General features: G+C 32.0%; 1 protein-coding gene across 21 annotated transcripts in view; it reads right to left on the reverse strand.

Moving 5' to 3' along the window:
- LOC148620154 (calcium/calmodulin-dependent protein kinase type II delta chain-like) overlaps nt 1–12,308 on the reverse strand; it is a 90,100-nt gene that overhangs the window by 27,601 nt on the left and 50,191 nt on the right. For 20 of the 21 annotated variants that reach the window (XM_088580776.1, XM_088580769.1, XM_088580770.1 and 17 more), the window contains exons 8-11: nt 11,291–11,374; nt 9,003–9,097; nt 7,677–7,799; nt 1,512–1,595 (exon numbers count right to left, since the gene is read on the reverse strand). In XM_088580776.1, the coding sequence (XP_088436902.1) occupies nt 1,512–1,595; nt 7,677–7,799; nt 9,003–9,097; nt 11,291–11,374 (386 nt within the window). The remainder of the gene's footprint in view (nt 1–1,511; nt 1,596–7,676; nt 7,800–9,002; nt 9,098–11,290; nt 11,375–12,308) is intronic. The other variant, XM_088580759.1, reaches the window with a different exon arrangement.

Genomic DNA, 12,308 nt, shown 5'->3' on the forward strand with positions numbered 1-12,308 from the left:
AACTAGTGCTATGTGTGTAAAAATAAGGTGTACCATTTTCAGCACACTTGGATTATTATAAGCACAGCTTTTATTTATAAGTACAACAATAAGAAAACATTACATTTTATTTTATACTTTGTATTCAACACCTAACATGTGAACTGAAATTTTAAGAAACAGAACTTAGGTTACATGGACAAATGTATGGATTATTTCAATATTGTTCAATGGTTCTTACCTTTTTCATATAAGACAGAAACAATGTGCAATGACTCAGTTGAAGATGATTAGAAGTCCAGACAAAAAAAAGATAAGAAATGGGTTTCTATAGTCACAAGATCCTTCGTACCATATACATTGAAAAGGTTTAAACTGACAGAAAAAATTTATGTTGCCTGGTGTCCCCTTACACCATATATTTATGCAATCTAAATAAACACCTTAGTGGGATAATCTCCCCTTGCAGTCACCTGACAGCAAAAAATCTCCATTCATGCACATCTACATAAAATGCTTAATTCTGCAAGATTTCAGCAAAAACACTGAGCAGCTTAGGAGGAGTTGCCTCTACAAGATTGATATACTGTGAGCCAGGGAAATTTTTGTGCCGTCTTTTTTTTTGCGATTTCTACAATCAATCTACTTTCATGCAACTTTAAATTTGTGATCCTTCCCCAAATTGCATTAGAATGATCTTTAAAGAAAATATTCATGACAGTTTAATTGTTTTTGTTACATGACTTACTGTGAAAATTTCATGGTTTACAGTACGTGTAAAAACACTTAAGTTCAGTTATCTCCCTTTGCAAACACCAAACAATATTTATCTTCCTTCATGCACATCTATACATGATGTGTGAACTTTCTATAAAATTTCATCAAACCCCATACAATTGTTTAGGAATGGTTTACCTTTTATAGACACCAGAATGGATGGATGGAAGACAATGATTTCAAAACACTCCTAAGCTTCATTTTGTTGGCATAAGAAAAAAGCAAGCAGATTTCCAAAATGTGTGGTATTTAAGTAAACAATATAGGAGATAATAAGTGTGCTGTGGCTTACAAACAGACAGACAAATAGAACAAAACACAATATTTTTTCAAAAGGGGAAACTATTTTCTCGCAAAGAGACAAGAAAATCCTTTTTTTTTGGCGGTGCAAGATTTTACATCTGGTCGCAATGTATCACTGGCTACATTTATGCATCTGGATCGGTTGTAAAATGTAGGTCATTTCAATACAGAACATTTAACCAGAAATTAATCGTCAAGTGAGAATAGGCATTTAACACCAGGATTTAGAAATCCCAGACACATGCACCCTTGGGTAAGATATAATAGTTCTCACACTGGAGCTTCATTTGAGAATAATTTTGTTCTTAAATCTTACCGTGAGGTGACTGACATTTCCCTATCTCACACTGGCGCAGGTGTTAGATTCTTAATATCATTCACTTACCTGTTCTCTGACAACATCTGCGAAATTATCAGTTTACAAAAATTGAAAAATATGGTCATATAGTTACCTTAAGTTTTCTTCGAGCATTGAATTTCTTAAGACAATCAACTGTTTCCTGTCTGTGTACCACGGACGCCACTCTTTCTCTCTGCTACAAAATGGCATAAAAATGCAAGAACATTAACCCATTTACAACACAGAGGCATGACTGTAGATTTAATACACAAATATTCTGAATAAATCATTCAAACATACTAAGTCTATTTTAGGCTACAATGGAAACTCTGTCCAGGATGTAATACATACCCCAACCTTCACTTTCAGCCCTACACAATCATACTCCTGGCTGGGTTGTTATAAAAATAAAAAAAAAAATAACCTTGCCCTAGAACTGCAATCTTTTAAGACTTGAGACACAGTCAAACCTGTATTAACACAAATCAGCAGTCATCAATAATCTGCCTTAAAAAGACTGTGACAAAATATCCCTATGTACATCATTAAATGTAAAGTTAACTTGTACATAATGACCATCTGTCTTAAGTGACCATGATTTTGCTCCATAAGAAGGTCACAAACGACAGGTTTGACTGTACAAGTGCAGAAAATAGATTGCATAACATATACATATTTATTGCAGATCAATCTCATAATCTACAAATTTAAAATATCCAAATACCTATAGTATTGAGTGGTAGGTCCACTGTCTCCACAAATTTCTTCCGATACCCACTTATCACAATGACTTATCGCTTGTGGGTAACTCAACATAAGCATGCACAATTGGTTCGATCCAAAAAAATACCTTTCTCATCTAAGAGATTAAAAGAGGAACCTTAATCTGACGACTTTGGGAACAAAAGAAGTTTCCAGCCGATTGGAAAATTTGATATGGTTATCATCATGATCAATTCATGCAGGAACAGCTATTTAAGTACAGGTTTAACTAAGAATCAGGCAAAATAATGAACAGGATGGTAAATAAAAAAGTGTTCACTTTTTAAACAAGGTAAAAAACTTTCAAAAAGTCACATTTACTATAGAACTTCCCACCAAAAAAAAAAGGTGAATGAAAAAATTGTGAAACTAATGAAAAAAGTCAAAACAGTAAAATGAACAAAATCTACCTGTTTTCTATGTACAGACCCTATATTAAAAGCCCATTTTTTCTTCTCTTTCACAGCCTCCTTCCTTACTTCTATACTTTCCAATATTACTTATGAGACATACATTTCTTGTACTAGATACATTTCATTTACTGAACTACGCAATATATGGACTTTGTACCCTCTGCATGATTCTTAAGATGAAGCTGTACTTAAAACTGGGGTACACAATGTTACATTTAAATACCATTTACAGTTATTTACAGGTATCAAATTTATCAATATACTTTAATGAGTTTTTTATTCAAATTTCATTGACAGTCAGGGCTATTTATACACATACAAGCCATTGACTTACATGTGCTCAATACAAAATAAATTTATTTTCTTAAATTTATTTTTGGTAGCGAACTTAACTAAGACATATCAATGGGTCGTTTTCTTCCAAAATCAAATAGCTTCTTTTCAAAGAAAGAAAAGCAATGTGATTGATAATAAAAATTCAGACTTAAAATTAGTCAGAAGAAACTTCTAAGGGGTTCTTATAACTTATAACTTGTCGGTTCAAATTTAATGGCACCCCAAGGAAAAATAAGCTTAATTTTGGCACTTGTACAACTAGAATTACTTCATTTACTTAAAAAAAAATAATGTAAAATTACTATCATATACTGTTTAACATCTTCAATATTCTAGTAGTCAGAAATCATTTTTTAATACCAACATAAATTTTTTATATTTTTCAAATTTTACCTGTAAATCTAATTAAGTATTAAATAGCATTACAACACCTCATATCTTAAATATATCTATTGCTCTTTCAATGTTGGATTAGCCAAAATATGATGTTTTAAAATGTTGGAATAACAAGAAGACACCCCTTAAAATTCACATCAAAGAAAAGATAAATCCAGACCTTCAGACAAATACTTTTTGAACCCCATTTGTATGCTTATCTCTTTATGAAGAGCACGAATAAGACCTCCATGTACATGTTTTTCATTTTGATAATTTTATCTGTACAGATTTCTATTTCTACTATCAAAATAAATAATTACTGCTCAATACAAAAAAGGTGTACTTTTTTCTGACATCATATCCACTATGAAACTATTCCAAGCTTGGGTTATAATTGGGTTTTAACATGATCAAAAAATTTCAAAAGCGGAAATTTGCAAAATTGGAAGTAAATATACAGTAGAAAAAAGAATCATAACTGTAAAATCAGGATTCGAAATAGGATAGCAGAATTCTGCTATAAAGTGAAAAAAAAATCATCCCTGAAAAAGTACTTCAAATGAGAATCAGAAAACAAAATGACTCTGAAAGTTTCCGGTGCTTTCCAAAAACCGAGCACTCTACACTGAAAGTTGTCCTATGATTCTTTTTTAAACAATTATATACGTAACTAGTGAATTTTATACTATTATATAGTAACATTAATTAAAACTGAACTTACCAATTACACACACATTATCCAAATCAGTTAATTAATACCACCCTTTATTCCATCACCCCCATCTTTATCAATAACTGTCAAAAACATCTATTCAAATTTTTATCAAGAATCAATTATATTTTTTTATTTAAGTAAATAATCTTCATTTTAATCTGCCTGAACTTTGCTCCTGTTTAAACTGTTTTTGTAACCAGTATTGTTCTTTTGTACAGCATACTTCTACTGTAAAATATTCATTTATTTACGACCTGTTTATTAAATATTTTTATAAGGGGAGGTAATTTAAGGACAAATAATTTGAGCATTTGATATAAATCTTAACTTAAAGGGCTATTTTCTTCATTACTTCAATAATACAAATTGAAGGGATCCCTCTTTCGTGTTACAAATAATAATATCTATTTCAGGCAATCCTGAATTCCATCACAACACACCTTTTGGGACCAAATTTTCAAGTGAACAAATTTTTTGATTGATTGATTTAAATGCCATTTCAGAAACAGTGCCATATCACAGCAAACAGTTTTTGAATTTTGTCATTATTTAATAAATTTTAACTACTGTTAAATGAACATTTTGACCAAAACAGTGACTGACAGTTAAAAATAAAATGATAAAATACTTGCCCAATGGAAATTCTCTTGTAACCAAGTTAATATCCTCCCCCAACTTTTAAGAATTTAAGAAAGAATCATGAAGTACAACCTATGTACTTAACACACACAGTTATAACAGCTTTTTAATAACCCACTATTTCAATTCAAATTTTTTTATGAACTGTTAAAACTTGCAAGGATATTGTTTTTAATCTTAGTTTAAAGCCCTTATCTGGTATAAAGTTACATACATAGGGTAGTTTATCTTCAGAGTTCATGATTGCTACTGTTTTATCATTCAGTATATAGGACACAAAATTCCCACATTAAACTTTTCAACTAGGAAGTATTGAGGGGAAATTAACTAATGATCAACAGTATTGGCTAATTTACTGTCTAATCCCTTCTTAGATTCAAACTTGTAAATGAAACAGAGGAATGCATTTCTCAGTTAAAAAACATTATGGTAAGACCTATTTAAGTTTGTATACAAATAATACACCTTTTTTTCTTTTTCTGACAACTGGGCTTGCTCCCACTATCAAATATGCAGCCTGCCTAGCATACATGAGGCTCCAAGGAGCTTGCATCGCTCAACTGGTTAAATTTTGCCTTTCAAGGGCAATAAATTTAACAAGGAGTTGTCCAACAATTATGACTGAGAAGACTTTGGTAGAACTTATCATAAGGATCATTTCAGCAATTGAAAGTTCCTTTCTTTCCATCATAATTTTCAGGGTATTGGCTGAAATCTGTAAAAAAAAAAACTTCATTTTTCACCCTTCAAGGGCAATAAATCTTACAAAGAGTCATCTGACAACTTTGATCCCTAGAAACTTTTGTAGGCCTTGTAATAAGGATCATTTCAGCAAATGAAAGAACTTGACTAAACCTAATGGTTTTGGAAGATATGTGAGAAAAACTTCAAGATTGACCTCTTTGTTAAACAGGGGCCATGTTTTTCCATGGATCAAAATATCCCTTCATCAGCCCTATGGAAAATACCTAAGGAACATTAATACCAAATTTGGTTCCAATTAGCCTGGTAGTGTCAGAGGAGAAGATTTTTTAAAAGAAAAAAACAATAAAAATAGCAAAAGAACTTTGAAAAAGGGCAATAACTCCAACATGGCTTAACAGATTAAAACGAAAATTTTAATAATTCGTCCCAAATCAGAATTTAGCTAAACCTAATGGTTTTGGAGATATATGCGAAGAACTACTGTTGGACCCCAAAGTTCTATTTTTAGTAAGGGTGGCCATGTTTTTCAACAGATCAATCGATAATCCCAATATCAGTTCTATGCAGGATATCATAAGAACATTCATACCAAGTTTGGTTCAAATTTTTCAAGAAGTGTCAGAGGAGAAGAGTTTTGAAAAACTGTTAAAGAAAACTTCAATGACAAGACACCAAGTGATGGCAGTAGCTCACATGGTCTTTGGCCAGGTGAGCTAATAAAAACTAAATGGATGATTCCAGAATGAAAGGGGAGTGTTACTAGAAAATAAACTTTTAGACAATAGCATTGGCTAAATCATTGTCCAATCAATTCTCAGATATCAACTCATAAGTAAAACAGAGACATGCATTTCTTTATCAATAAAAACAAAAGTGTTCCAGCTAGAATAGGTTATGTAATAAACACAGTCTTTTACGTTGACAACCGAGGGTTGCTCCCACTAGCAACCTAACTAGTATATCAACAGGAAAAATGTGATCCTAGATGATGGGGAGTATCTTATTTGTATGGCTACAAATTTATAAGTGGGACCAAAACCCCTGGCATCCATTACACAAAAAATCCTAAGTGTGAAATTGATCGTAAATTATGACATCACATTGTTATTTAGGTTGTGATGTCATTACTCACAATCAACTTTACACTTACGATTTTTTTGTTTTTTAGTGAAATTGAGTTTTTAACCAATTAAAATCAGAATGAACACAAGAGACGCTTAAGATCCTTTATACTGACCAATACTAGGACCCTTGGTTGTACTGTGGCAGAGAACAAAATAATTCTAATGACACTGACCTTGTCTTTAAATCCACTAAAAATCAATAGATCAGTTAAATGTAGATCAGTGTAATGTCATAGAACAGTAAAAAAAAATAATCTATTTTTAGTAATGGAAGACTTGACCTTCACCCTCCTGATCTCAATATCACTAAACATCTCCCTTGTAAGATGATCTTACATCAGTGCAAGTCATTAAAAATTCATCAGGGCAAATTTATACTTGAATATGAAAATCAATCACACCACTGATGAAAAGCTGACTTGGCAAAAAAAAAAAAAAAAAAAAAAAAAAAAAAAGTTTGGCAAGAAAAGATTTTATATAGCATATGAATCTATATGGAATTTAAATAATCATGTCAAGACAAAGCTTTCAAGTTAAAAACTGGAAAAAAACATATATATGTACTCTAGATATAACATAATTCTGACTTTTCAATATTAATCAGAATACATCCCTTCAGCAGTTAAGGAGTTCCACTATCAAAAAGTGTGACAGATGGATAAACAGATGGAATGAGTCCTGTCACCGCACCCCCCTCCCCCCCAATCCCCCCAACCTAAATTTTGTTTGTGGAGTTAAAAAGAGTTCTTCTTGCATGGGTTGCGCAATGTTTCATTTATAAAGAGAAAAAGACCTGATCATCACTGAACAGAGATTACATAATACCTATAAATAGACTTTGCATAATTTCCGGACAATAAGATGACATCACACCAAGCTAAGTATAAAATATCAATGACAATCTGAAACACAGTTAAAAGTCATTAGTTAATTAATATCATATAAATCCTTCTCAACTATTTATGTGTTTTTTTCAAAACTTGGTGCTGCAAGAACATTATGACACACAACTGAAATTTTTTAAAAATTAAAAATTATACCACGACTTGAACAGAACTAAAGTCTATCTTGAGATATGAAATTGCTCAAATTTTACTGCTGAACATAAATTAATATGAATCTAAAATTCAAGTTCTAATGACAGGCTCTAATCATCCACCAGATGGAGCTGAAAGCAAACAGACGTAAGCCAGATTCAGACTTACGCAGATCCACGGATGGCGAAGAGCTTCTTGTGCTGTAATACGTTTTGCTGGGTTGACTGTTAACATACTATTTATAAGATTCTTTGCTTCAGGTGTAACGGTGTCCCATTCTGGTGAAGGGTACTAAAATGAAAATCACATTAGATACTTAAACTTTGACCTTTTATGTAGTACACTGAAAATAAAAAAAAAAAAAGAAATAAAAATATTGCTTGCATTTACTATAACAATTTGCCATTCAGGTAAAGAATCAATGCCTACTTTTGAAAACTACAACAATGCTGAAAATTCAATTATTACAGTAAATTTTATAGTAATTCATCTATAAACCAGTCATGACTTCTTTGTAATAGTAACAGTGCTCCATAGGATGCAGCTCAATACTATGATACCCTGAACATAGGGGGTACGTATAGACACAAAAACTAAGCTTGATACAACTGAATTGGATTGGGATTATTTTTGTCTCAGCATGGGCCTCCAACAAGGAATAAATGTGGTCATGACACTTTTAAATTTCTTATTACGGTATAAATTGAAAACCAAAATATATTGTTAGGTACAGCATATCTAAGAAGTCCAAAAACTTATTTTTGTAGAAATCAAAGTTAAAGTTTGGCACTTTCATTAGGCATATTACAAAAATGGACCCAAAATTCAGAATAACAAAAGAATTCAATTTCTGATGAAATAAAATAAAGTATAATTCTGCTCTGAATTCAATTATCTCCCTTTGGTGTCTTCTGAGAGTAATATAATTTCAAACCCTCTATAAAAGTTCATCAGAATTTTTTCAGCAGTTTAGGAAGACTTGTGGACAGACAGATGTGTCCACCCCCAAACTTTGCTTAGCTGAAGCAAATCAATTGGAATTAACTTTATGGCTTTATGTATGTTTGTTTGAGACAGGTGTTTGGTTGACCAAGGTTCAAAATACATTTCAATTGATGTAAAGGGATATCAAAATTGTCTGGTTTAGACAGGTTTTCAGATTCTTCAATGTTTGGTTGACCAATTTTTAAATTTTTCAAGGTTTGGTTGACCTGTTTTAAATTCTTCAGGGTTTGGTTTGACAGGTTTTTAAATTCTTCAGAGTTCGGTTTAGACAGGTTTTTAAATTCTTCAGGGTTTGGTTAAGAGAGGTTTTCAGATTCTTCAGGGTTTGGTTTAGATAGGTTTTCATATCCTTTAGGATTTGATTGACAGCTTTTTAAATTCTTCAGGGTTTGGTTTAGACAGGTTTCACTATCACCCTCAAACCACACAGCCATGAAACCACCAAGGCAGTCAAAGACCTTTGATAGACAGGTTATTCACAATACTTACGTCATAAGCCCCAGCTTTTATCTGAGCATATAATCTATGTTGATCTTCATCCCAAAAAGGGGGATAACCAACTAACAATATATACAAAATAACACCTGAAAAAGAAAATAACAATTAGCTTTTACATTTGTAGTTCGTTTACACTGAAAAATGTGGAAAACTTTCTACAGATACATCCTTTTTCCATCAGGCCATTTGTCAGAGAAAAGGTTGATCTGTGGTTTTAACATAAACACTATTGTTATAAGAAACTGCAATATTTTCTATTGAAAAAATAAAAAAAAAAATAAAAGCCTATAACTTTTAAAATGGGAATGAATTGGCCACACATTTAAAACAAAACAAGACCAATAGAAATCCAGAGCATCTTCACAGAGGTAGGTAAAAAATCACCATGAGCAGATAACTTTGTTCACAAGAAAAACTTGAAAAATATTGGGGGTAAGCTGGTGTCCTTTTCACAAAAAACCTTCAGTGTTAAGATAGTCGTAAGTAATGATGTAATTAGATCTAATACTGTGGTTCCATTTATTAACATGGTCAGAGGAAAACAACACTTTGTTGCTCATGGGCAGTCAAATTTTTATAAAATGACACATTTCTATGCATTTCAGGCCAATTATCACTTCAGCAATGCTACCTTTGCTCAAAATTTTAAACTAAAATCTTTTTAGCATTAACACATTAAAACTATGGAAAGTTTAGTATGCATGCTTTCCCACACTGGCATTGAAATGCATTAGTGCCTTGATGCATAAGTTATTTTAATTATGAATGGAATACGTTTGATTCATTCATCAAAGAATCAAGACTTATGTTTTCATTTAGCAGATTATGAGTAAAAGTTGCAGTAAGTCTAAATTCTTGCGAATGAAAACTTTGATACATGTAGTTGTAAATGGGAAGTGGTAAAACCCTGACTTTACTGACACTTTTATGACAACCACGATACAGTGAAAAGACATTTTTTTTGTTAAATAAGTTTACATAACACATGTAGACCAAAGGCCATAGGGGCTATAAAACAATTGATATTCTGTCTAATTAAAAAATTTAGGGTGACAAGAAATCGACCACTAGCTATGGCTTCTTCCCCATGTCACTTGACGGATACAGAGTTTAAACTGAGTAAACATTCATTTCAGGTAATTTATTGTTCATTTGAATCTTAATTTTGTGGTTCAACTCTACCAATGAAAACAAAGAAAACAAATAGTGTGAAAGTACTATTGTTCGTAGGGTGCTAATTTTTGTGGTTTTCGTGGATAGGCAAAACCACAAAATTTGGTTCCCAACGAATAGTAGATTCCCATTGATGTGTAGAGCGAAAACTTCAAGACCATGATTTCAAGAATCCATGTATATTCCTTGATCCATGAAAATTGTTATCCACAAATTAAAGTTCTTTTACAGTACACAACAAATTTAAAAGAAACCACAGTAGATCGATGTTTTGCGACTAATTTTACATTTAAAACTTTTTGTGAGATCAACCACTGGACCTTAGTGATAGCATTGTTACTACCTTACAATAGCCCCTTAATATTTTTAATACATATCTGGGATGATTGACACAAGGTATTCCTGTCCACGACATGTGACAGATAATTGTATCATCTCCAATAAATCAAATCGGAATAGATTTACCTCCCTTGTAGATGCATCTGTAGTTAGTGTTAGGTTACAGCTAATCAATTTCCTAATTTAGAGACTAGAAAATGCACTTACATGGTGGTATTAAGATCCATATCTCAGGAGAAAAGTATTGAACCCAACCTACTCATCTGATATATGTATATTGATAGAGTTGTTCTACATCTTAGGCCTTAAATGCATGGAGCTATCATGTGAAAGGGGATAAAATTCGAGGAACAAAAGTGAAGCATAAATTGGCAATACACTCTATCTAAAGTAAATATCCAGAAGAATAGACACTGGAAAATTTAGATTTTAAAGATCCAAAATCTCTCAATCTGAAGAAAAATCACATTTCTGCATTAAGCATAAAATAGAATTGGTACTAATTCCAAAGATCCACTAGATTTTGGTGAATGGCAGGTATTATTGATACTTGTCCATTAAAGTTGTCCTTTTTTTTTTAAAGTCTTTTTAAGTTTTTAAGGCTAAAACGAAAGATGTCGACATTTCTATTTTTAGCAGATGCTAAGTAGCGCACTAGGTACTTCAGCCCAGTACAATATATTTGGCATTTTTTTGACGTTAAAATTCACCAAAATTAGCACCCATTGAACATTACCCAATAAAAAGTATGTTCTCAATTAGCTTACCACAAGCCCAAATATCTACAGGTTTCCCATAAGGATCTTTTCTTAAAACTTCTGGAGACAAGTAACCTGGGGTACCAGCAAAACCTGAAAAACAAAATCAGCAGTTCAAAAATGGAAAAACAATGACTATTAAAACAATATGAAACAACATACAATTGAAATCTGTAACTGTTCAAAGAAAAGCAAGAACAATTAAGTACCACTCCTGATAAGAATCATGCAAAATGTGATTCATGGGTAAAAAGCCTACATATTTTGTCATAGTAAACAGAAAATAACATGTGGTTTTTCATATAACCTGTGCTCTTAGGAGATAAAAATTATATAGAATGCACTGTAGATTTCAAAATTAAGGGAGATAACTCTGTAAATGACGCTCAAATACAATAGAATCTACTGGATTTTCAATGTTGATTACCTACTAAGAGCAGGCAGATTTGAATGAATAATTACACATTTCATAGTGTAGACCCATAAAACAACTTAATTACAAAAATAAAAATATGTAGCCTTTTGGGAGTGTATCACATTTTTCAGATTTTGCATGATTCTTACAAAACAGCTACTTAACTATTAATATTCTTATTCAGTTTTCTTGCTAAATATAGAACGACAAACATTAGACATTGATAGGGTAAGTTTCAAGCTTCTAGGAAGATTGCTGTAAGAAAACATAGGAATTCTACCCAAAGGTGAACAAGATTTCAAAGGCGTTCAAATTAGTGATGGTCCAAGGTTCAGAACCCTAAATTTCTGATGTAGGACTATTGAAATGTATTTACCTACATGTATGTCCTAGACCCTACCGGTAACATGTTTTAATTTACTCTTTTTGAGGACTTTTCACTTCTTCTGGTGGACCTTTAATTTCGAAGGCAAAAAGTCTTGGACCTTTCACTCCAGAGAGAATATTTGAACTCTTTGTTTTCAAGTCCTTCATTTACTTCCTTAACTTAATTAGCAAAACACAAAAAAAAAAAAAAGGCAAAACAAGAGGCTCCCAGGAATCTGAATTGCT

The sequence above is a fragment of the Perna viridis genome, chromosome 4, assembly GCF_037379345.1.
Source record: "Perna viridis isolate PV_CMFRI_1.1 ecotype Kerala chromosome 4, ASM3737934v1, whole genome shotgun sequence".
Lineage (NCBI taxonomy): Eukaryota > Metazoa > Mollusca > Bivalvia > Mytilida > Mytilidae > Perna > Perna viridis.